Raw genomic sequence first — 26,684 nt, 5'->3', positions numbered from 1 at the left:
AGGAACACTCCTCTTTTTGCCTCCTTTTCTCCGTTGTTTCATTTGTCATCAGCAAAACAGTACATAGTGGCTTAAGTGCAGAACACTTAAATATTCATTCCTATGCCCTAGTTTTGTGCTCTAAGCATACTCCTGAAGTGTGGTAAGTTACTTTTTTTGGTTGTCTGATAAAAAATTGATTGATTCTGACCAGTGCAAACCTCCTAAAAAGCCTGGCTTTACTCAAGTGGCAAGTAAAAAGCCAGCACAATGAGAGCAGCTTTGGTGCACTTAGAAAGCAGAAAACCACAGTGCAATATCACAAACCCAATAGAGTTTTCAATAAATCATAGTGAAAGACAGCAGTTCTTTCTTCATATGCAAAATACTATTGAGTTTGAACATTTCTGGCGATGAAGACAAACTCAGAATAAATATTATGACTGTAGCAGTCACAGAACTACCTGAAATGTTCAGCATATCTCTCCTTCTGTGTATTCAGGCTTCTGTTTCCTAGAGTTTATCTACTGACTTATCAATCTCAAAAATTAATTGTAAGTCAACATCAGTTCAGCTTGTTTCAGCACCTTAAATTACTTCCCATTAGTTTTAGGAAACAATGACTCAGCTTTCTCTTTTTTCATTCAAAGCTGAATTTTCATTTTTGAAATCTACATTACCTTCTCTTCTGATGTTTGGATTTTTACATCTTTATCATAGGAACAGAGTTCAAAATCTCCCATTTTCATAATAAAAATATCCCAGAATAAACTAATAAATATTTTATGTTATTTATGTATGATTTAAACTTGCTATCTGAACATAAGTCAGTATCTTCTACAATTAAGAGTCAGTTTCAAGGCGAGTGTAGGAATTAACTTCATATTCAGTAGAGCAATTTCGAAAACTCCTAGGAAGTTGTACGTTATTTCAAACTATGTTATTTAAGCAAAGCATTTGTACTTCAGTCCCCTTTTCTGGGTCACAGACCAATTCATACAGAAATTGCACTGTGGGCAAAATATTACTGAAACTTCAGGTAAAGTTTAATGACAATGCAAATGTAAGCACTACTTTAGCTGCACTATGGTAGTGTTGTCCTTCCAGAAAGTGCTTGCTGAAAACTCCAAAATGCACCCAGCCTATGGCTTGCCTCACCTCTTTATCTCATGCCTCTCCTCCAGTGCTATTTCAAACCTCAGCAAACCTTCATGTGTTGAGGCAGCTTAAGACATGGCAAAAGAATTAATGTGTTTTAGGATGGTCTTTAGCTTTCTGACTTAAGGGTTTATTTAATACATTTTACTATATTTTCAGAGTTATTTATTTTGGAGTTTTTTACTCCAAAAATTCTTTTGATGTTCTGAGAAAACGTCCTGGTTTTTTTTATTTTTCACCTCTCAGGAAGTCAGGCCACCACCTCTACACCTGCATTCACAGCATCAGGACAGATCTCTAAGTGTCCATTCCCTCTTCTGTGAAGATAACATGATATTGAAATAAAAAACTTTAAAATAAATCAGCACAAGGGGGATCATTTCTATATATACTTCTGCTCAACAAAGCCACAGTCATTGGCAAGAAAAGTTCTAACCAAATTAACTTTTCCCTGTATGTAATACCATGCCAAGGAAATGAATTACATGGGGACTGGAGAAAGCTGTGATTTTTCTGCTGTGCTTCCACATGCAGCATAGAAAAGCACTTTGCAGTAAACAGTAGGCCGGGCCTGCTACTTCAATCTTGCAGATTAAAGCAAAGGACCATTTTTTTTTTCAGCCCCACACCCAGCACCCCCTGGCTCCTGCAGTGCCACTGATAATCAGCCATATGTGACACATCCTACAGCAGCACCCCGAGAGAGATGGACCAAAATCAACACTGTTGTGTTTTGTAAAGGGCACTGAAAAGCTGACAGATGGCAACAGCTGGGGCAAATTTCATTCAAGGAAGCACTTTTTAATCAAAAATTTTATACAAAGCATATGGGACTTTTCATTGCACATGATTTCTCTTTCATTGCACATGATTCTCACTGCCTTTCATGCTGCTGTGCTAGCAGGCAGCTCCCACACAGCAGCCAGCCAGTTCCCACACAGGAGGACAGCACCAAAGCAGAAATGGGCATATATCCATTTGAGCCAACAGAGCTGCAGAATTTTGCCCTTTGCTCTATCCAGCTTTAGTGAAGCACTGCAGAAGTGAAGCCCTGGGAGAAAAGACCATGCAGAAACACAACTCCCAGCTCCAGGTGTGATAAATATGACATTGGGTAAAAATTTGTGATAAAAGAATATAGCAAGATATGTTAGATTGGTGTTAATATAAAAAGGTATGGTCCGTAGAAACTATTCCCCCGCCAGGTTTCCACGGTCCTCAGTCCTGAGACAAAGAGAACAGGACAAGGACCATTACGAGAAACAAAGACACTAGCCAACCCAGATAAGAATCGGCATCGCACCCAGACAGAGAAATTCCTCTCCGAACAAAAAAGAGAATTCTCCGCCCGAAGAATACACATTGAAATAAACACGGGCCGGGCGAGCTCCATCCACATGTGAAAGGATCTTCCTGGAATACCGTCTGCAGAGTCTGACAAATCCGGGAAGCCCATCCGAAAATTATTTGGACTATTTGGACTATCCTGGGCACCTGTTCCGCCTCGGGACATGAAAACCCCTATAAAACCCTGAGCTGCGACCTGCTCTGTGTGGATTTGGGAAAACCGTGCCTTAGAGTGTGGTCTTCTCTTCCACCCGGCGCTGCGCTGTGAATTCTTTTGTGATTTTTTTCTTTTTATCGGTGATTGGGATCATTTTATTAATAAATTGTTTCTTTGTTAATCCGATTTTTGCCGTTGCGTTTGTAACACAGGGAAGCTGCCACTGGGGATATAGAAGCTTTGCTGTCCTAAATAATGTATTCTAGTCCAAAAGTATGTAAAAGCTGATGTTAAGTTGCTGTCATCCTTTCAAATCTAGCATGCCTATTAATTACAGTGTTATATTGAATTTAATTTCTGTACTCTGGATTCTACACCACATACAACACTTGCTGTTCCTACCTTCATTCATGACTTTTTTCATTAGCACACCTGGAAGCTCTCCAAGGCAGGCAGCAGTAAGAAATAGAAGCCTTGTCAGAAATATCCATTAAATCTGTCACAGGCACTAACAAATCAATCAAGTACCAATGAGCCTTTCAGAATTTTTTTGAGCAGGTGGTTAAAAAGATACCCACCTGACATGAAAACTTTTCAACAACAACAAAACACTATAGGCCTGACATGTTGTGGTTTTTATCCACTGCCACAGAATCACAGTTATTGAAATCTCTTTGTTACGTGACAGGATTAAATTAATTTTAAATGTTTGAACAAAAACTAAATGTAATTAAATAAATAATTTTAAAGGAAATGAGTTACATTTAAATACAGGTTTTTATGGAGATGAGTTCCTATAACAGGTTGGCAATTGCTCTCACTTGTTAATTCAAATTATTTTTCTGTTTTTTAAACTTTATATAAAGGGTAAGGTTGAATACATCAAGATTTTTAAAAACAAGAAAAAATCAGCAATTTAAAAATTACATTTTTAAAGGTAATGTAGGTTTGTTTTGCAGTCTGTTATATACCATGGTAATTGCACACCAACTAACTGGAGACAAAGCCAATAAAGTAACTAAAAACCAACCACTTTCAAGAACTAGTTTTTTTTCTCTCAACCTTTGTCTAATTTTCTAAACTTAGCAGACACAGTGCTGTAAGTGAGGGAAACTGGCCTACAATGTGAAATACTTTATTATAAAAACAGTGTAAGGCAAGTGTGTGGATACAAAGTGCCGGTTAATTGTCCAAAATCTGCTATTACACCAAAGAAGTTTTACAATAGTGCGCATCATAAATGCCTGTAACACATCTACCTATATTCATACCTACCAATATTTTGTCTATTCAGACCCTCCTGGGTTTTCAGTCAGCACAGAATGTCTCAGGCTCAGGGTCATGGAAGGGGGTGACAAACAAATCAATGAAATCCTTGAGACTGACACAAGACCTTGAGGGGAGGCAGAGAGCAAGAATCCCAGAGTGGGACAACACAGCTCTCTAGGGAAAGGATCATGGCACTCAGGAGATGACTGGAGCTGTGTGGATGGGATTGGGTATCTGTTTTCCGTCACTTGATCAGCCCAGCATGTCCTCCTTAATTAAACTGGCCTGACCCAATTAGCTGGGCAGCTCCAATGTTTGCCACCAGGGCAGGAGCACAGTCTCTGTCGAGCCTGGGAGTGCTGGAGTGTGTGCTACTGCAAAAACCTAACACAAATAATAGATTATTTTCTCAAAACATTCTGAACTCTACTATGTTTATGTTCACACCCTCACCTATGATGGAGGCAACAAACCAAAAAAATATTGCTTCCACTGTCCTTTCTAGAATGCCTTTCAGTCTGAGAAACAAGAGTCACTCTGACATCAGACAACATTTAGAACAATATAAAGACTTGGTCAATTCAATACAGAAGCATTGGACTCCATTTATAAATGGAGAGGTTGTTTCCAAATTATGGAACAAAATTGCTACATGCCAGTCTGGTGTCACTGTTACATCCCTTATAAACACACCTGTATCACAAATAGTTGTGGAACAGAACACTGCTGAGAACAGCAAAACCTCCTTGTGCTGGGGCTGCTCAGAGATGCTCTGCGCTACACAGTCACTGAGATAAAAGCACTTGGGAGAGGTTTCTTTTATAATCTAAACATTATAAAGGACAGTGAAGGAAATTACAGACCAGGAGAACAAATTGGTTTGATCCATTTTGCATAGCCAGAAACAGGAGAATTGAGTAGAAAATCAATGACCTAAACCACTTGTCCAGAGGTTGAATTCTTTATATTCTCCTTCCCCTTCTTGCTTCATAAATAGCATCACATGCATTTTTTAGGTGACCCTAGCAAGCAAAGGGATAAATATCACCTTCAGGCTATTGGAAGTGTTAGTTCTTGTCTGAAAAAATTTTTTTTCAGCTGAGTGGAAAGAAGCAGGTTTAAAGAAATGTGGGGGTTCTTATCTATTCTTTCCACAATAGAATTGTTGACCAATAAGCAGAAGGAGCTCTAAAGAATAAATAATTACCTATTCAGGCTGTTCTTTTAAAATGTTTTTAATATTTAGAAACCATTACAAGCAAGTGACATGTCCCTGCTGCTTTACACTAACTCAAGTAGTTCTATTCTGAGGAACATATTTTAAAGTCTTTTGATTTTATTTTTAAAGCAAGTTGGAATCCTGCAGCACAGATTTTGTTGCAGTAAACTTTAAGTGGCAAATATTCCAACTGCACTTGCTGCATTACTAGCACTTCCTGGTACTAGAAATTATTTTTCTAAGTCTGCATAAAGAATACTCATGCTTTTACAAGCAGTCTTTTTTGATTTTCATCATTCTTCAGCTAAGGACAACATAGGAACTCACACATGAAAGGAAATATTTAAGTAAAGGAGAGAGATGTAATTGAATTAATGGGTGGACCACAGACAGAATGAAAGTGTTAAGAAAGATATTAGAGTAGAATTTGCATTATTTGACTCAGTTTATTTCTTCCTCTGAGTCCTCACACTGCTCCTTCAGCCCTCTCTCTGAGGGTCCCTCCTGTTATGGCAACACTGGAAGTAAAGATGGGTGCAGATTTTGGATTCTCAGGTTCATACACACTGGAGAGCAGAAGTGAACAGCTCAAGTTTACTACTTCTTGAATATCAAATAATGAAGAGAATCAAACTACACAGCAAGAGAAAAATGTCCTTGGATATCATTCTTGTTTGCTTCAACTGACTCATGATGTAAATCTTCATGGCTTGGAGTTATGCTTGCTAGCACAGGTTTTAAAATAATTTCATTTATATCAACACAAGTTAGAAAACATTCATTTCTACCTGAAATTGTAATAACCTAAGCTGGTATTATTTCCTCTGCAATTTTAATGATGAGGGATAATTAGAGTAGTTTTACATTTTTCAGCTGCTCTCACTTATTTTAATATATGAGCCTGTTCAGACCTCAAGTAAGCTTCCATGTATCACTCAAACCATAAGAGAACCATTCCTCATCTTTTTTTACTGAACAGATGAGCTTCCTATGCTGTTCTATCCTTTGACTTTCAGAATTTGAAATCCTTGAGGAACTACTTCTGATTTTAGAGAATGTCTAAAATGTGTAGAAACCACACTTTATAGCAAAAATCTGATCTCAAAAGCAAGTTACAGTGTTAATCCACACTAAAATGTTTCATTGCAGAAAAAAAAAAATCTTGAAACAGTACCTCAACAAAATAAATTACTTTCTGCAACTTTTAAAATATCTTGTTGGGAAAAAAAAAAAGTAATGGCTATAGTTCATTTTAATAAATAACTTCACATTTCAGCTGCAGATTCAGGCACATCATTCACAGTGTATTTTTTAATAAGCAATGGCTCTTACACAGCAAGGTTTCATTATTTTCAAAGGGGTGTGACAAAAAATCTACACTCATCCTCAGAGCATAACAGCAGCAACAGATTTTTGGACCTATATGCTTAGCAATTTCAGTACTACCCAGTCAGGTTTCTCTCTTGTGTTCTGAATAGCCCAAAAGTTTAACAACTCTCACTATTTTCCTGGCACCGTCAGTGATAACCTGTTTTAACTAAACAATTTTTTACCTAAATGGTTATTTACTACACTTCAGGATTATAAAATGTCAGATTCTGTCCCTGTCCTATCGTGTAGGATTGCAATCCACTGTAATATCCTGCCCTATTTTTCTAAAGATCAAGTCTTGTACATAAAGACAACTACTGAAAACCAATTAAAATGTATCTCAAATAGCTATTTTCCATAAGTAGTTTTAAAAGTCCAAGTGGATAACATCAGATTGGAATTACTTGGTTATTTTCCTTGCTTCTTTCTAGCTTCAAGTAATCTTTAGGTGTAATAAAGTATCTCAATGTTCCATTCATTATTGGTTTTGCCTGTCAGGAGGAACGTGCATTCACTCCTACACATGTAATTCTCATTTTCGCCCTAGCCCCTTCCTTCTGCAATGTAGACCCCTCAGCACCCACTAAAAGCTCCATCAGAACAGCCCAAACCCTTGACCCTTTAGTCTTCTTTGGACACACTGATGTCACCCACTATTACTTCACAGATCACAGAAAATAATCAAACCTCAAAGCCCTCAGATCCCTCATCTCTGAGCTTCAGGGACTAACAGAGGTCGCTGTGAGAGTGATTGGTTTTTTGGTGCATTCTAAATCTGAAACCTGAGCATGTTTATCACCCTTTAACTTTACCGGATGATGAGCAGCACCCCTTAAGTCAAAAACAGCATCCCCAGAATTAACTGTGGTATTACCAATCGTTTATTTTATCTTAGATTAGGATCACTGTGAAGAGACTATTTTTTTGCCTTTGAAGGCTGAAGTCTTAACTAATTAAGCTACAGTAATTAAAGTAAGCTTCAAAGCTAGAAATTAAAAATCATTAAAAAAATTGTTGTAAACAACTGCAATACTCCATGACTTCACCTACACTTCATATTTTTTGATCATGCCTCATTCTCACAGAGAAATATTTAACACAAATGAATTCTGGGCATCCTAAACTGACTCGTGTTCTAAGCCTGACTGACAGTGAGTAGAAACTCACTGAAATATTATTCTGAAATAATATTCAGAATGACAATTTTAAAATAACTTCTTTACTTTTAATGTTGTACCAAAAGGATAATTGGTGTTATCAGTGCCACTGCTTATCAATACAAACTAACAAACAAAGAGGTTGGGCAGCTTCACTGAAGCTTTGTCTGAATCAGAGAAATGGGATTTTGCATTCAGCCTCTGGGTGCAAGTGGGCTGACAAGGGCTAGATTTGCTGTGGTACAGCTGAGAATACACACTCCTCTGAACTGCTAAACAAAGAAGATTTGGAGAGATTGTGGTTGCAGTTTGTAGTTTAGTGAATATTCAGGCATCCTTCCTGGCTGGTTTATTGTCTCCTTATTCTTTACAGTGCTTTTAGCACACTCAAAATACAGTCAGAGACTAGGACTCCATCTGCCCAGGAGGTGTGAACTGGAAATGCTTCTGAGACACAGACTACTTGTCTGGGGAGAGCCAGACTCTGATCTTGCTAAGAAAGGCTCTCTATAAATTTATCAAGAGCATAAAAGTAGCTAAAGATGTAATGGGCCCAGCTCACACTGGTAAAATTATGCAGCTCAGCCTCACTGAGACACAAGGCACTCAAGTGTGACTTTGTCAGCCTGGAAATGGGGGCAAAGTGACAAGTTTGGCTCTTCTCTTCCAGGGTGAGAAAGGATATCCATCACCTCAGTGCCCTGAACGTTACTTCCTGTTCTTCTGCTTCAGAAAACACCATGAACAGCAGAAACCCCCTCCCCACCAGGCTGTTTAAGATGCTCACAGTGCTTTTAGGAAGTAACATAAAAGGCTTCTGCACAAAAGGAGTGGGAATAATCTGCCCTGCCTTGTGGATAGGACGAAAACAAAGGGGCTAAAACCACTGTACAGAAAGTTAAGACTAAGCTTCATGAAAAACCAAGAGCAGGTGAAGTGTGCAACAGATTGCAATAGATCGCCCAGGGAAGCTGTTGTATCTCTGCCACTACAGATCTGTAACATTAGGGCAGAAAACTACTCAGGAATGACAAGGGGCCTGCCTTGGGCAGGAGAATGGATTGATAACATCCTGGAGTTTCTTTTCAGATCTATTTTTGCACAGTATTGCTGATGAAACATAGTTGTTGTTATTGGAATGCAGATAGATGTCTGTTCTAAAAGCCTTACATAATCTCACAGCATTTTCTGAGTGACAGAATCCTGACAAACTGATTTGGTAGATCCCACCTTGTTTCTAGCCAAACTACCCCTAAGCCTGAAAGTAAAATCCGTGAAGTGGTTACCAGCTTCCCCACCAGAAAGGGAGCAGGCTGTTGCATGGCTGACTGTGCCAGTTGGTGTTAACTGAATTAAAGTTATATTCCTTCTTTTGGGTATATTTTATCAATTTTTTTAAACAGAGATTGCTCCCATGGATGCCCCTAAATGAGAGAAATCCACTTTGCACCTGTACAATGCTTAGTTTTTTGGAGGTTTTGTAGGAGTTTATTTTCTGAGGGGTATTTTTTGGGCAAGGGGAGGGGAGGAGGGTCAGGGAATGTCTCTGATACCCTACAAAAGGCTCTAGGATGCCATGGTGAGTTCAGTTATTTTAAAGTTGTATTTCAACACCAGTCTGTGAAAATTCTTTTTGGGACAGGACTCGAAAAACTGAAATGTGGAAAACTGCTGATCCTGAACCTTCTCACACTTACAAGACTATACTGGTATTTTCAAGCTTTCCTTCAAAACTAGGAGACAAAGAATACAATTGCATAAAGAAGAGAAAGTGAGGTATGCTTATACCATGATAATTTTAAGAACCAGGACTTTACATATACTTCAATTATTCACAATAAATTCACTAGGTAAGGAGACACCAAAAGCCATTCATTGCATTCTTGTGAAAGTCTTCATGCTCCAGTTATGAGATATGCTGATCACATTTGACAGCCAGCATTTTCACAGGCACATTTAGTCCCATTAGTCTCTCCTTAGTCCTTCCTGGAAACACAGACCTGTTGGGAAGGTAACTGCACCAAAGACTCCTTTTTCTCCTGTCATCACCCTTGACATTAAACATCAGATAGAGGTGAAAAAAAAGTGCAGATTACAGTAATTTTCTCCTGTGACCACTCAGGTTTGACCTGCACCATAATGTGTGCACTCCTAGAAGGGGTTGACAGACTCATCTTAGTAGCCATGGTGACGAAAAAAGGTACAGGTATTAGGAAATTTGTTAAGTTTCCGTAATTGAAAACTAAAACACGATTTGCAGCTTGGAGTAGGCCTGTGCCACAACATTTAACCTAAAAAAGGAGATCATGGGAATGGGTATTGAAAACATATCAAAGCACTAAAGGCAGATAAGAATCACTGAATAGCAAATGCCTCTTAACAGCTTAGTTCTACTTAGTAACAAAGCAGTTACATGGTGAAAAATTATTTGCCCAGGTGATAAACACAAAATGCATGAACTACCTGTGCACCAAGGCAAGCAGCAAGGAGCGAGGTGCAAACAAAGAACTAAGTTAAGCACATGTCCAAAAGAACTACACCCTCACGAGCAACATATAGATATGGAATAAGTAAGTATAAGTTAGTAGATAAATGTATTAAATAAATAGGCATTTCCCCTACCCTGACCTGTCACAGTGATAAATGCTGTAAATTTCCCTAAACCTGTCACTGATGGAAGATGAGCACTGCAAATGGAAGGCATTAAGAGAAGCAGGAAGATTTCACAGTTCATGTAACATCCAGCCATGTCTCTGTTCAGGTGTGCCCTGGGAACATCAGCCCAGAGGGTAACTGACACTGCCTTCTGTTTTGATTCAGTTCTGATCCTATAGAACTTCTTCCCATCTGCAGTGAGTGGGTACATGGCAGCTGGGTTTTTTTCGTCCAGTTTGAGATTTGGGTTTTGTTTTGGTTTGTTGGAGGGGCTCTTTTGTCCACAGGTTTTGTGTGTGTGTTTTTAAAGTCAAATGCACACTGGTACTGCTGAAAAAAAAATTTATTTCTATAAGGTAATGCAAATCCTGATGGAAGAACCAACAATCTGTCTGTAAACTCTTGCAGGGGTTGTTGCAGAGGAAGAAATCACAGAAATTTAGTCTTAATACAGCTTGCTCAAGGAGATCTCAGCAGACATTTCAGCACAGATCAGAAACTGCCCTGATATATTCTTGAATCTGGGGCCATTAAAAAAACAACCAACTAAACAAACATAGAGAACTGTCCAAGTACTAGAATTTTTTGCTTCCCCAATAGCTGCACAAAATACTGAACATATTAACCGCCTGATGATAATATCAACAGGCTGCTGAACTCTTGAAGCTCTGATTCTGTGTTACAATTGAAGACTGATATATTATACATCTGAAATTTCCACATTTAAACAAAATATGGCCATAAAGATATTCCACATTACCACACTATTAAATGCACAGCTACTGAATATTGGTAGTGTTGTACTTGTTTCAGTTTTCTCCTACTAAATACACAATGCAAATTGAATTTTCCATAAAAACCTTAAATAAATTAATGATATTATGAAACCAAATAAAAGTACATTATATTAAGGCAAAAATTACAACAGAAATAGTTACTCCAAGAATTTAAAAATACAGGAGTTTGTTTTTAAAGTGTATAGAGGTTTCTTCAAAAACCTAGGGAAGGCAGGTCTTTCAAGGGAATGAAGGGTTCAATCAGCACTATAATATTATGCCTGGACTGCAGATCATGAGGCCAAATATTATCAGGAAATGAACTATTAATATCAGGGAATACACAGAAAGTATTTCCCTTGTAAGAAGCAGATACTTCTCACAATATAAATACTTCAAAACAATGTAGTAATTTCCGTGGACGATGGGGACAAGGAACTTTGCAGACCTGAGATATTCTAGAAAAACGTGGCTTTATTACAAGGGTCGTGGGTAAAGAGGGCCTGCTTTCAGCCACCAGCCTTGGCTGAAGCAAAGCCCTAAAGCGAGAATGGGGAGAAAGAGAGTAGAAGAGAACTAAGGGGTAGAAACGGGGTAAGAGCAGGGGAAAAGTGTGGGGAGAAAGCAGGTGCAAGAGAGAGAGGGGGGAAGAGAGGGGCGAAGCAAGAGAGGGCAAGAGGGCAGAGGGGCAGAACAAGAGAGCGATCACCTTGTTACAATACATTATATCTCTTTTTGTGTTGAATATTCGAATTTACAGTGACCAACCCGTGCAAGATACAAAACCTACAACTTTGCATGCAGCCTGTAAGAACTACTATATTACCATGTCATTTTATATTCTAAGCTCTAAAGACTACTTTTCTTATCTGTTTTCTCCCTGATGCCTTTGGCAGGGTGGAAAGGCAACATTCCTGAGTCTTTTGTTTTCCTGTCTTTCAACCCATCTTCAGCTAATCACCATTTTCCTGCCTCCCATGCTTACATCTCAAAACTAGCTTTCATTTCTATTTCAGTCACAGGTTTTACATCTGCAATATTTCTTACCATACAATCATATCCGTAAGTCCTTCCTGTCCCATTTTCCCAACAAAACAATAAATGGAAAAGCTAAATTAAAACTGCTGTCTAACATAACCTTTATCACAAAAGCCAGTCTGTCCGTCTAAGTTCAGTATTTCAGAGAATGATTTTCTACATGAAAAGTAAGTCACTATTTAATGAAAAATGTGTTGATTATCCCAATGTAAAGCTGAGGAAAATAATTAGGCTCATGAATTCCCAGTCAGCAGAGTTTACAGTGTCAGTGACAACATCCCTTGAAGGATCCTGAGGGAATGCAAGCAAAAGAACCAAATCTAAGATGGAACATCCACAGTGATAGAAAAATTTTAAAAAGGAAAAAAAAGACAAAGACACCTTTTCACAAGGAGTTGATCTTCATACAGCCAAGAATCACTGGGCACCATGAGCAACAAATCTTGACGCTAAAATGGGGTCAATATAAAAAACATTTGGGAGGGTAGGAGCTGACGCCAGTGTAAGCATTTAGGAAAAGTGACTGAGAACAATTCTTTCAGGATGCTCTAAAATGCTGTTTGGAACAAGCACTTGGCCTTCTGCTTCCTGAACATGAGAACTCCCCAAGAGCAAGGCTACTCACCTTTATCAGTTCCCTTCCTTAGAGAAGGTAAAGATTCTTAAGCAATACTGTGGGAAAACAAGGCACAGAAATTTCTCAAAATCTTATGCATGCAGGCCCAAACACAGTAATGAATACAGGGTTCAACCTGAGACCTTGGAAAAGGCTTCCAAATTTAGAGACCATAAGCAAAAATGTGGGTTTGTAATTTAGATAGAAACATATTAAGCTAGGTAGTGGAAAGTTCTAAAGCTTCAAAGTGTATATACAGAAGTAGTTACAGAAATAGTAAAAAAGTTTTAAGGTGTAGCATGTAAGTTTGTGTGTCACTACAGGATTGGATAAGAAAGTCCCATTGTGGCAAGACGTGTAATACAGTTTCATTAGCCACTGGTGTGAAAGTAAAAACAACATGTGTAGCAGTAAATTATTGGCTAATAAACTTTTAAAACTCCTTGTAACATGTGGTCTTGTGACCACTGATCATGGACACCTGACCTCTAACTTATGCAGTGAAGACGTTCTCACCCCTTCATGAGACTGTAGAAGAGCAATCAATAAAGCTTTAAACATCTCTTGGTGTCCCATCCCTCTTGCACAAGCCCGACACACAATACCATCTTTTTAACAACTGCACCATCTTAGGATCTTCAGAACAGCTATCAAGCTTTACTATTCTCCCTTTTCTTCAAAAAGTATTTTTAATGAAAGAGGGAATATAAGAGAAAACTTGCTTGACATGCAGAAGTTCCACATTCTGCTTAAGGGACTCAGGACAGAAAAAGCGTCAAGTAAAATAGACTTAATACAAATGCAAACTTGTATAGGACATACATCTATCATACAGCAACCTGAGTAAAAATGTTCAAAACCTCCATTAAATTTTCTGTCCAATTCTTGACAGTTATAAAGTACTTATACAGTAAGATATGATTTGAGCAACTTTAAATATTTGTCACGCATTTTGTCCATAGCCAGGGAGCACAACAGGAAAAGAGAAATCAGGGGGTGTTACTGCTGAACAATATGAATTATGTATTATTACTTTAGGCAATTGCACTGATTCATTTCTATAAAAGCAAATTCAAGTGTAATCATGTACTTATTTTGTTTTCATTAAAAATATATTGATAGTGGGTGCCTGCTGTATTACCCTTTATTCTGTTCTGCTTCACAACAAATTCAGTGTAAGAAACACCTAATTTCAGGATCTGTGGGCCAACAGTCAGGTCCTGAGTACTGATACAACCTTTACATGTGTCCTTCAAATTACACTAGAAATTCCTTCCTTACAAATGCCAAGAAATTCAAAATGCAGTCCACAGGCTCAAATGCTGCTGCTCATGTACATTCCTACCTGCAAAGGGAACAGGTGCATCTTTATCCAAAGCAACCAGGGGAGGGTCCAAAATCACAGTGTTGTTGTTTTCAGTTATGATTCCATGGTATGATGTCTCAATCCAGGGTTTGTGTTTGTTCACTAGAAAAGAAAAAAACATGCTTAATTAATTTGGTTTGTGTTTCATATCTGTTCAGTTCATTTTATCTATAAAGAGAAATTATTTAACATACTTTCAACATTAATGGTATTACTCAAAAGCCGCTAATAAAATCCCTGCAATAAACATTCAAATACAAAAGAAAAATGACATGCACATTGTACTGCACTGATGAGAAAACCAACTGACATCCCTCCAATTAAGACACCAAAATAAAAAGGCAATCTGAATAATGCATTTAATGTGCTCTCAACTGTCAGCCTAATTACATTCAGACAGTTTTGAAGGAATTATTTTCAGTTGCAAAGCCCTGGTGCAAGAGAAGGGGCATCCAGAGAAACCCAACTCAACAAGACACAGTGCAGAATGGTGGATGAGAACACTCGACTCCTAGTCACCTTCTCTCTTTGTATTTTTGGAACAATACCTACAATTACTTCTGTGTTCTGTATGTTGTAGAGAAAACAAACTTCTATATTTTAATCACTGATAAAAGTCTGCACTTCCTTACAATTTAACCAGATCTGAAGTTTTTCTGGAAGAACCTGTCCTTCAAATCCAGCTGTTGAATATTTGGATATCTGGTCTTGAAGCACATAGGAAGATCACACAAAAAGACACTTTAAGGAGAGGCTACACCACATCACCAGATTGTCTTATTGCTGAACTCTCTCCATTTACACCTCTCTCACCATCCATCTCCTATTGACTGGAAACGCTGAAGACACAAAATAAAAAGGAAGGGAGAAATGTAAGAGGCTTAGCTTTGCTCTGCTTAGAAATTGAGCTTTCTTCCTGCAGGGACAATCTGAATGTTATGTCACTGGAACTCCTACATAAGGAATACGATGGTGACAGCTAAAAGAATTTCAATTTGAGCAATGTATTCCCCCAGGCAAGAGGGAGCACTGCATCAAGGAATATCTACTCCATTTGCAGCAAGCTCAGATGCAAGGTAATTTCTATACCTATTATTCAGCTGTGTGTACCAGATGGTGAGGAAAATATCTGGTGAGTTAACAGAAATCAAGAAATCACCTCAAAGATGGAGAGTTGATACTTAAAGTGAAACAAAAAGAAAAAAAAAAAATACAAACCAAACAAAATCCACAGATATAACCATAAACTCTTTCCTGCCTAGTCTTCTCTAAAAGCCCCAGACATCAATGAGATTCAAGTTTCTCCCTTTGTGAAGAAAGCAGCAAAAACTACCAAGACAACAGAGTGGGCTCTCGCCAAAAGTAAATGTGGGCAATTAACAAATTATTATTTCCACTGGCTATATGGGAAAATCATACAAATATATTCATGGCAAATTGAAGTTCATTCTTTGCCTTTCTTGCTTCTTTAATTATTAGGAAACTGTGGACTTGGGAAGACTGATCCTTCTAAAGCTGAATTATTTTATATTCCAGCACTAATCTGGGAGTTTTGAGCTCATTTCTATGTTGCAATAGATCTTCTTTCAGAAGAAAGAATACTTATCTTCACAGTAGTTGGTTTTGTCCATTTTTGCAATAACTAAGCAACAGGAAGATTAAACTGGGGATGTGTCAGGAAAAGGTGAAATGGAAAACAGGGATCTCAAATCTCTTTATCTTGTAATGACTGTACAGCCAGAGGAGAGACTGGTGAGTTTATGTAATAGATGAAGGCCAAAAGTCTTGTCGATGTTGAAAAATGAGAAGTGATGGATGCAATTTCAGAGCTTTTTACAGCATTTGGGATTCTGGTTTGCAGTCAGTTGAAGTATTCTGCATTTTTTATTAGAATACGTGAATTGCCTGAACACACAGACACACAAACGTGCTCCAGTGGCACTCAGGTGTGACTCCCAGCCTCTGATGGACACAGGCTGCACTGAGCCAAAGGGCATCCCTTGATTGCACGCAGATGAAATTGAACCATAATGAAACAGTAAACAGGAACTCACATGAAAAGTGAACTTCCTATGCAACTCAAATTTCAAGTACCAAATGCTTTTCATTCCTTCTGATTCTGTTAAGGTTCTGAGCTCCTAAAAAACCAAACAATTAAACAAACAAACAAACAAACAAAACCTAAAGAAGGAAACAAATAAAAAAAAAGCACCAAAACTTTCCTCTTACTGATTCCTAGAGAATGCTTTTGATGGCACTTTTACTTAAGGAACTCTCAGGATACAGTGAATGCAATTCTGCCAGCCATAGCTTTCTCCCATTGGTGTCCAACGAATAATAGGAACAGTCAAATGAGTGGAAACAACATCATCCTTTAAATTATATTGGGGCAAGAAAAGTACATTATGAACAAATGCTACAGTTTAGACCTTGGAGACTGGTATTGGGAAGAGGAAAAGAACAAAAAAGGAAAACCAAAATAAAATAAAATAAAATATCAAATTATTTCCAAAGTCTTATCTTGGAGATGAATCTTGGAGATACATTCCCAAATGTAAAAACTATAGCTATATAAGCTTTGTGTGATCCATGGTGTTGAAACTTTGCAAATAATGGAAAACATCCATGCTCTTTGGGAATGCAAAGCAATCCTTTTGCATCAGATGATCTCTCTTTGAATATTTTCACACCATGAAAATTATTGATCTTTTTACAGTGTTTCATATACTTGCTTTGAAATAAGAAATCTCTAATCCTGAGATGAGTAGCTGGTGTTCTGGCTGGGGACTGTTGTTTATATTCTCTCTGTTAAAGGTTGGTATAACATTACCATAGAATGAAATGCAGAAACCACTCTACAGGCTTTTATAAAATATTAGACTCTAAAGGGAAAACCTTCATATGTAACATGACCAATGAATACTTTAAGTTTCTTATTATGCAGACAAAGCTACAAAATATTAGACTGGTTCAAGTGAGTATTCATCCACAGGTTAACACAGCTCTCAAATCTCTGATATTTTCCTATCCCTATGCAGAGAGCAAGTCTTCAAAAGAATAGAATTTTCAAAATTCAAAAGTGTTTTGTCTTGTTTTATTTGAGCTACTAATTCTACTTCAGGATTAGTGAGTCAGATTTTAGGTTTCCAAAAACATAGTAATGACACACTGCATTTTTTTAAACATCACAACAAAAACGTTTTACTATGCTGTCTATTTCAGGCTATATGAAACTGTATGTTTAACTAGAAAAGAAAAACAGAATTCACATTATTGAAAAAGTTCCAGAATTTTTATTATATACAATGCTTATTAGGATATTTTAAAGATTAACTTGCATCTTTTGGAATTCTTTAAAATTTTAAATAAGATGGGGATTTTTCATTTTATCTTTAAAATGAAAAAGGCAGGAATAGCTAAAAAATATTTCAATGCTTCTCAACAACGCTTAAAATTCACAGTATTCTATAAAATAAAGTGATAGGCAAATTACTTTTCTCTGGTTTGTGTTTGCTAACCAGAGGATGGAAGAGATGTATACACAGATTTTTTTATGTGAAGTTTCAGGAACTAAAAAAGCAGAGCATTACATAGCCAGTTAAACTCAAATGAGAAAATAAACTGGATAATCAGCAGGTAAGTTACAAAAAAAACCTATTTTCCCTCTTAGGTCATATTAAGTTGTAGCACACTGATACTAACTCTAAAACCAGGAAAAAAAAAAAAAAAAAAAAAAAAAAAAAAAAAAAAAAAAAAAAAAGTTTTTTTATTCCTTGCAAAAGGTCTTCCCTGGAAGCATTTATTGTCTCCTTTTTCCTTGCATTTGTCTAGCTGGGTGGAAGATAGAATCAGTACAAGGCTTCCATGAATTCAAACATATTTAGTTAAGACATAAAGATACTCATGCTGTGGGTTGTTTGGTTTTTTTTAAACTTGCCTCTCTTCCTATAATTCATTAGTCATTCATATAAACCCATACTACAAATAATTTATACCATGTAGGATAAGGCAACTAATTTTCATTTATTACAGCTTGAGGTCACTCCATTAAAATTTGTCTGCAGCATCCACACTGAATTTCCTGGTCTGTCCCACCAAAGGCTGTGACCACAAGCCCTGGGATGCAATGAAAGCACCTGCCAGAAAAGGCCCCTCTGTGCCCCGTCTGCAAACGCTCTGGGCACGAGAGCACCTGGGCAGAACATGCCCAAAGAAAATGAACCCTGTTCTGAGGAATCAGCAGGGAGCCTCCTGCCTCAGGACTGCTGTCCTGAAAATCAATCTAAGGACAGGCCCCAGATGAAACAGAATGGATACAGAGAAAGGCCCAGATGATGTTCAGAACCCCCAAACCATGCTGATCTCGGACAGTGTATTCAAGACTGCAAGACGTGCACGGCACTTCCCGAAGGCAATCACAGGCTGTGCATTAAATCTTCCAAGTCACAAAGCTTGTGAGCAACAGAGCTGAGATTTGTCAATGCAGGAGCGTTATAATAACAGGAGTACAATAAGGACAACATATATCAGGACATATCTTATGAGCAAAGCCATCTTTTCTCTAAGCTGAGGCAGACACTTGTTTGGGCGGGGGAAGAGGGGGGTGGGTGGGAAGTAGCACGTGCACAAGGGACACACTACAATGATATTTGCAAAATTCAGATGGTTTCTGGCTCTAATCAGGTAGAAAAATGTCACTGATCCAGAAATAACACATTAGAAAAGAATTATAAAAGAAAAAAGTGACTATTAGAAGGTTTAACTCCTGACCTCAGGGCAGATTCAATATTGTAAGCTGGTTTAACTGACGATTTCTAAACTTCAGGCAGCTAAAACCTGAGGTAGCAAATTATAATGCTTAAGAATTGCTTTATCAATGCAAATGTTTTCTTTTCTTGTCTCCTCTAAATAACACAATAGATTTATTTTCCATTTAATTGGGTTGATAATATGTTCTTTCATCTCTAGCTTTAAGTGGTTGCCAATTCCAGAAAAACTGGCAGAAAATTCAGGCTTTTTTACCACCTCTTTCAGCTCTAAGTCTTTTCAACTACTAACTTCAATGATCTTCAGCTCAGCCTGCTGGAATCCTGTGGAGGTGTCAAAGGTCTTCCCCTCAGAACCAACCAAACTGAGGATGCCTAGGAAGCCTTTGAGACATGCAGGAAATGCCATTAACTCCTGCAGAATGGCAGAGAACTTCCTGCCTCACTGCACACCTCCCCCTCGTCCTGCCCGACATGCTGTGGGATGCTGCACACCAATTCCGGGGGATGCAGCTGCCACAGGGACAGCTGCAAGGCATGATCCCTCTGGCTGGAAAAGCCACCAGACCTGGACACCACTGACCTGGTCGTCACTCCTCCCTGGGGACAGTGCTTGCCTGGAGGATCGCCACAGTGACACCTGTGGGATCAGCAAGGCCACAGCTCAGCTTGTTTTTCAGGTGTTTCAAAGGAAATGGCAACTAAAACTACGATTTGTTCATGGTTGAGTTTCTGTGACCTGTTCTCTGGAGAACTTTAACCAAGAAGGAGAAACTTGAAAGAGGGTGAGGTCAGAAGATGGTTTTGACTCACAGGTGTGGCTCGTGCCATGGTCATTCTTTGAGGAACAAGAGAGAAGTTTTGAAATTTCATATCCTGAACAGAAATTCACTGGAGTTTCCAGTAACTTGAGTTTCTGGTAACTGAAATATTTCAGAGATTATGTTTTCTACTAAGCAAGTCCTCATCATTCAGTTTATACGCGTGACTGTATTGTGCACATGTAGCTTTATAGCAGAGGAGACCTTAATTCCCCCAAGGTATGTCTTGAGATAGAAACCTGGCTTTCTAGAATGAGCTGGGAATAGAAATCAAAGGCAGCAGCAAAATCCCAAATCTCATAAAGTAGCAGCTAAGAACAAAACTGTTCAGAAGACAGGCAGATTTGGGGGCTTAGGTCACGAAAGAAATGAGGATTGGAGCTTGAGAAAGAATTTAAGATTTCCTCTGGAAGGCAGAGAAAACAAGGACATGGATTAATGCATTTTTGAGGAAAAAGAAACTAAGAAAAAAGTGGAAACTGAAAATGGCTGTGAAGTAGGAGAAGTAAATAAATGTTTGCATTTTACAGGATTAAATCTTTCTCAGCATTAGGAAAAAAACCCCCATTGAGTAGCCCTATCAGGATGAACTGTATTTCCCTACCTACAAAAACCCTGAAAACTTTCCAAAAACATTCACATACAAAACACATTTTATATGCTTTGCCAAAGACAAATTGTAGAGAAAAAATTTATTCTGTCCCACACATATCGTTCTCCCTGTGATGCCATTGCCTGAATTACTAAAATTCCAGTAGTTATGTTCTGGCTTTATTTTAAGATAGATAACTTTAAACCATAATGCTTTATGTGCTTTTACATAAAGTAATAACGTGAAATTCCTGCCCCAATTAAGGCAATGGGAGTTTTGACACTAAGATCAGTTAAAGCAGAATTTATACGATTTATGATGTGTGATTATGAGATGTGAACTCTTTGGAGAACATTTTAACTGAGCAATACATTATGGGCAGTGCATCTCAGCATCATTAAATTACACAGCAGAGCTCCTGTGGATACCTTGGCACTGCTTTGATTGTGCTCACAGCAAAACCTATTCCTCACCAAACACACTGCACTACATTTTCTGTCATAAACACATTTTCTGGCCCCTGAGAGAAAGCCTTTCAATAATGACAGTTTCCATCAACAAAATTTGTTCTTATATTAAAAAAGGGAAAACATTTGAAAAGGAAGAATCTTTTGTTAGTAGCTAATTCTTATTACAAACTAATTTGACCAAAAGCACTGAGTGCCTTGCCTAATAGACTTGATAATATCAGTAATTACTTCACTGTTGGCTATTTCCAAAGTAAAATAACATACTCTGTTCTTATTCTGACATATTGAGATGTTTATGCAGCTAAAAATACACTTAATTCTGTTGTAAATCTATTTGTTTGTTTGTTTGTTTGTTTGGGATATTTTGTGAGTGGGGGAGATAAACTTCTTAATACTGACCAAATTCATATTAAACATTTAACAGGAACTTTGTGAATGCTTTGCTCAACCCAAACCTGTGCTGTTCAGGAAAAGCAATCTAGCTGCAAATTTAGTAGAACTTCACTTACAATACTGAGATATAAAACTTTCAGCAGCATATTTTACTTCTGACCCTAATTTCTGAAAAGCACACTTTGAATTTTCATATGCATACAGGAATTAGCCTTTACACCCTGTCTCATTTCTCTCTTTTAGGGAATAGACCACATAAGACCACATAGTTGGTCTCTGGGCCTGGAAATGCTTTTAAGCTTAAAAGTTATTTTAATTAACACAAAAGATATTTCAACTCCTTCATCAATATGTCCTAATAAATTTATCTATTGATAGTTGTCATAACAGACTTCAGAGAATGCAAACCTGAATTCCGAGCTCCCACAGTTTCCATGCCTCAGCATTAAGAGCAGGAAGCTGCACGTGCCCCATATCTAAGGAACAAAATTGGAATTAGGGGAATGATTCTGCCCTACAGCTATCCATGGGAACTTACTGATTGCACCCTCAGACATGAGTTACACAGTTAAAAATCTTCGGGAAAGTATCCAAAAGTTTAAAAATGTTTTCATTGATGTCTCAAGGGCACAAAAAAGTCACAAACAAGGTGTTTTCCAATATATTTACTTGTACTCAAAAAGCATTTCACTTATCTTGTTTATCAATGCTGATCTTCAATTCAACATGAATTCCTGAGGAACAGCTTCATTCTCATTTAAAAAGACATAAAAGCTTGAGATGCCCAATATTTAAGCCTTCTATTATTTGATTTAACTTTCTTCAGTATTTAATAACTCCACACTCGCTGTATGAAGCTACTGCAGTCTTACACACTTTATCTCTTTCGTTTGAGCTGAAGGTTGTTAAGAACATGGATCTATTTTTCCATTATGAGCATTAACAGGAGGCATTTTAAATTAACCTGACTCTAGTCCTTATTCCTTAAACAAACAAGAATGGAGTGAACTCTGAAGGGTTCTGTCAGAGCTGACCAGGGCTCCCAGAACTGTTTCACTGACTGGGCACCAAATACTCCAGGTGTTTCAAAAAATGCTGAGGAACACATTTCCACTGAACAGTGGAACACATTCCACTGGAACACAGCTCCAGTGAACATTTTTATCATGACAGTGTGTTTTCATAGGAAACAAAACAAATCAAATTCAGAGGCTGTGCAGAAAAGCAAGAGCAATCCCCCAACAGCACCAAAGACAGCTCCTCACTGAGGAGCCGCAGACCCGCAGAATGCCCTGTTTAACTCAAGAACTAATTTGCATCTGTAATATCCCTCTTACTGCCTGAAATACCAAAACCAGGGAATTCCAATTGCTGCAATTTCTCCCTATAAATGTCTCAATTATGACATCTGTAAAGGGAAGGTTGCAGCTACTACGGGAGACATTTTAACACTGGCTGAGCAGATTTTCAAAGGTTTTTCAGCACCTTATCATTCAGATTAGCACATTTTCCTCTGCAAATAGTACCTTGAGTTGAAGTTTTAAAAAAGGATATTAAGGTACCTTAGAATTTATGCCATTATGTCTCAAGAGTTTCAGCAATACTGTGTAGCTGAGAAGAGTATTTTGAAAAATTCCAAGTTAAACCTCCTATTATATTATGAAGCTTAAAATAAATGAAAAAAGAAATCCTAAAAATTTTAGCCTTTATAAAATTTCATGCCACACTATTTTGATAGCACAGACTTGAGTGCTATCACAAATTTAATCTCATTGAAATCCTATGCTCCCACATATTAGCCTACACATTTGGAAATCTTGGGAAATGAGATAAATACTAATGTCATGAATTTTAAAGGAGTAAGCAGTTTCTTTTCTTAAAAAATCAGAAGAAATTATTGATGTTCATATTTTTTATTATTTGTTTAAAATTACAGATTTCCATACAGCAGAGGCTGAAGGATATTGCAGTAGAGAGCTGATCATGTTCAGGACAGGTATTGCTGCAAATTACCTGCCCTTTACTTCATCCAGCAGATCTTGAAAGAAGCTACTCACATTTTTATTTCATATGGCCACCAATCCTTCCAAATGAAACATGTTGGTTTTGAAATTGTGACTGCACTACAGAAGAGACGCTTTATTCCCTGATGAAAACCAAGAAACTCCAGTTCTTTCAGAGAGAATAACAGGAAGAGTGACAACAGAGAGACTGACAAAAATTAGGCCCATTTACGTGGGCAAAGGCTCATGAAGCTGAAAAGTCATGGGAGAGATGTGAAAATGCACAGAAATCCAGAGCTGGGAGCATGAGAACCCTTTAGAGTACATATCCTGTGACTGCCTTACACCATTTGTGCATTATGAGCAGACCATAGGGGGACTGCACATGTCACATTTACTCTTCCACTGCAAACTGTTCCCAAGTAGGGTGGCACAGCTCTGTTCCATGCCGATCACAGGGTCATCACAACCTGTCCTATGGCCATGGACCAAACCCATAAATAAACCACAAAGTGTAAAAATAACTACCAGTAATGCAGGCAGAAGGGCACCACAGAGCAACACAACAGGAAGTCCATTTGCAAGTATTTATTTTGTGTTCAGATGTCTCTTAAGTCAAAATGTACCTCAAATTAAGTCTATTAACTGACTTTCCATCCTCACTCCAAACCTCTCAGAATATGCCTTTAAATGGCATTTGTCACATGGTACCAACACATTAATAAAACTTAGCTAAGTTTTACTACCATCAGTGCACAAGGCAGGTGTGAGTTGATGTTGTTGCCCTTCTCAGTCTCAGGAGAAAGTAGGAATGCAGTAAAAAACACACAGGCAGGATAAAGGTAACACTGGAGTGTCTCCTGCTTTGGCCATTCAGTGCAGTTCTATCCATGCTGGTCATTTCTTGTCGTTGTAGGACACGAAAGAAAAATGAGAGACTCCAAATATTTCAGAAAGCAAAGAGCATAGAAACAAGGCTTTATTGTCTAATTCTTATTACCTTTTATAAGGTGTTCCCATACAGACGTAACATGATTGGGGTGAATAGGAACAACACCTCTCTGATCCCATTGGTTAAACCAGAGAAACAGCAAAACACCACATGGAGAAAGACTGTTTTGAGAAAGGAGAGTTGTTTGCCAAGATTGTTTTGAGAAGAAGCTGTCTTGAGAAATTTTTCCTTGGGAAAAAGTTAGCAGCTGCCAGCAGGCTAAAATCTCTCAGACCCAGAAATATCGGGCCCTCAATTTCTGACAAATTCTCCTTTGTCTCCTGAAGAACAGCAGGTTTTAGGGACAGAGCCCAAATTCTTTGCACTTTCATACAACAGCTCTTACTACTTTGTGGTCCTGACTGAAGCTTCTATACACTCCAAAACAAATAATGGTCTACCTCCCAAAATTGAATGGGAATGTGGATGTTCCAGACATTGTAGGAGTCAAGACCTCTGTGTTTCAGCACTCCAAGGCAGGGAATGCCTTAATTCCATGAGCTGTGTAATCCATATGGTGAACACACCAACTCCGTGCATTTCATAACTATTCTGCATTCTTCAGACATATTCTGGCTACAGTTTATTTTTTTCTACTTCATTTGTTTTCTTTTAACAGCTGAGTCTAGACTAGAAACTGCCTGAAAGAAATATGTTTTAAAGCTTTGATGCTGTTTCTGGTTATAAATATCTCTGACTCCATAACACAATGCTTAATTTAATTGATTTTCATGCACCTCCTCATTATCAATGCAGTCTTTATTTTTTCCACGACAATCTTTTCTCTCAGTACATTTTCTATAGATTTAAGCCTAAAATTATCACTGATCCTATTCTTCCCTCAAAACTTCCTCACCACTTTTTTGCATTTCAACCTGGAAACAGGCTCTTATTTTTCTTTCTACCCTCAACATCTTCAAGTGTCTCCTAATTGCTGAGTGTTTTGAAATGCATCAGTCTATTTACATAGAATTATACTGCCGACAGCCAAGTTTTAAAATGCAATTTTTATATTAGCATGTACTCACATCCACATTCATGTATTTAAATAACAAATGCTGAGTACAGGTGGAGCTTGGGGTGAAAGTGTGGCACAATTTGTCTGCATTAGGAGTCAGAGTTCCCAGAGTTCCAGTCAGAGCTGGACCACGACCTTGCATCAAGTGACAAATTCTTGTCCCCACATGGCTCCAACGACAGCTCCAAGATGCTTTTTGCATTTCAGCCTCTTTTGGAATGAGAACAAACTATCAAATTCCACAATGTAAGACAACTTTTCAGCTCTCTTAAATCTTGACTCTGAATCTGAATCTTGACTCCAGGGAACCTCCCTGTACAACTGTCCCTCTCATGTTAGCCTGATCCTATAAACAGGTGAGGAAGGAGATGTCCACCCAGAGGAAAGTTAGCACCTGAATTTGTGGGTTATCTTTTCCCCTCACTCTGGCATTAAAGATAACTGAAGCCAGCATTCTGGGGCCTGCACAGCCCTTCCTCAGATGCCAAGACAAATAGCATTCCAAGGTTTCCTTTAGGGTTTCTCCTTCTTCAAAGATTTGTAGTTCCTGCCTGTGTTTCTGCCCTCCTCAGGCAATACCAAAATACAGACTTTTAGACTTGGGGCACACTGTACATGGAACCCCATAGGAAACAAAGAACTGGGGCAAGGCTGACCAATCTTCCTGACTGTACAAAACCACACACTGAAACCTCCTCCTCTTCCTCATTACGAACCTCATCAAGCCTACAGCTGGCTTGCCCGTGGGAGGTGACGAGACAGCAGGTTCTGTGGGATGGGATATTTGTTCACTTGCATGGCAAATCAGGGACATGTGCTGCAGTGATTCCTGCTTGGCAGCTGCCCCCAAGAGCAGGCACCAAGATCCACCAGCTCCTCCTTCCAGCACAGCTCTGCTGCCTCTCCAGTGACATTGCCAGCCCTGCTGCCTCTCCAGTGACATTCCCAACCCTGATGCCAGTCCAGTGACATTGCAGCCCTGCTGCCTGTCCAGTGACATTCCCAACCCTGCTGCCTGTCTGGTGACCCTGCCAGCCTGGGAATGGGCTCATCAAGGTCACATGTGGCTCATAAGGTATGGCAGCCACTAGGGCTCTGCCAGCACTAAGGCAAATGAAGGAAAATCAGACAATGCTGGAGAACTGCTGGTCTGACTTTTGATATAAAACATTCTGCTCTGTTCCAGGCCAGCAAGCACTCACACAAGAGAGAAAGAATCACTGGTCAGCCAGATAGGAGCTCCTGCAATTGGGCAGCACAATCCCAAGGAATGCTCACTGCTTGGGAGGTGACAATTTAGCTTGCGTTTCTTCTCCAAAAATGAAAATATACATTTGGAGAAAACATCTGATTTTGACAAACACTGGAGCACGCTGCAATCAGTACTTTTTCCTCCAAAACAGGTACTATATAATACTGGAATAATTAATTGCTCACAAGAGCTTGATATGAGCTTGCATAAGATACACCCTTTATGTCTATAAAATAATTCATTTCTGTCTGTTTAATCTCAAAACTAGGT

General features: G+C 38.4%; 1 protein-coding gene across 5 annotated transcripts in view; it reads right to left on the bottom strand.

The window, feature by feature from the left end:
- Positions 1-26,684, bottom strand: part of CLSTN2 (calsyntenin 2) — a 267,508-nt gene that overhangs the window by 199,660 nt on the left and 41,164 nt on the right. For all 5 annotated transcript variants that reach the window (XM_083868329.1, XM_083868331.1, XM_083868332.1 and 2 more), the window contains exon 2: positions 14,088-14,210. In XM_083868329.1, coding sequence (XP_083724455.1) covers positions 14,088-14,210 — 123 coding nt within the window. The remainder of the gene's footprint in view (positions 1-14,087; positions 14,211-26,684) is intronic.

This window comes from Zosterops lateralis, assembly GCF_965231275.1.
Source record: "Zosterops lateralis genome assembly, chromosome: 10".
Taxonomy (NCBI): domain Eukaryota; kingdom Metazoa; phylum Chordata; class Aves; order Passeriformes; family Zosteropidae; genus Zosterops; species Zosterops lateralis.
Note: the sequence above shows the minus strand (reverse complement) of the source record. Positions and strands in the feature narration are given on the sequence as shown.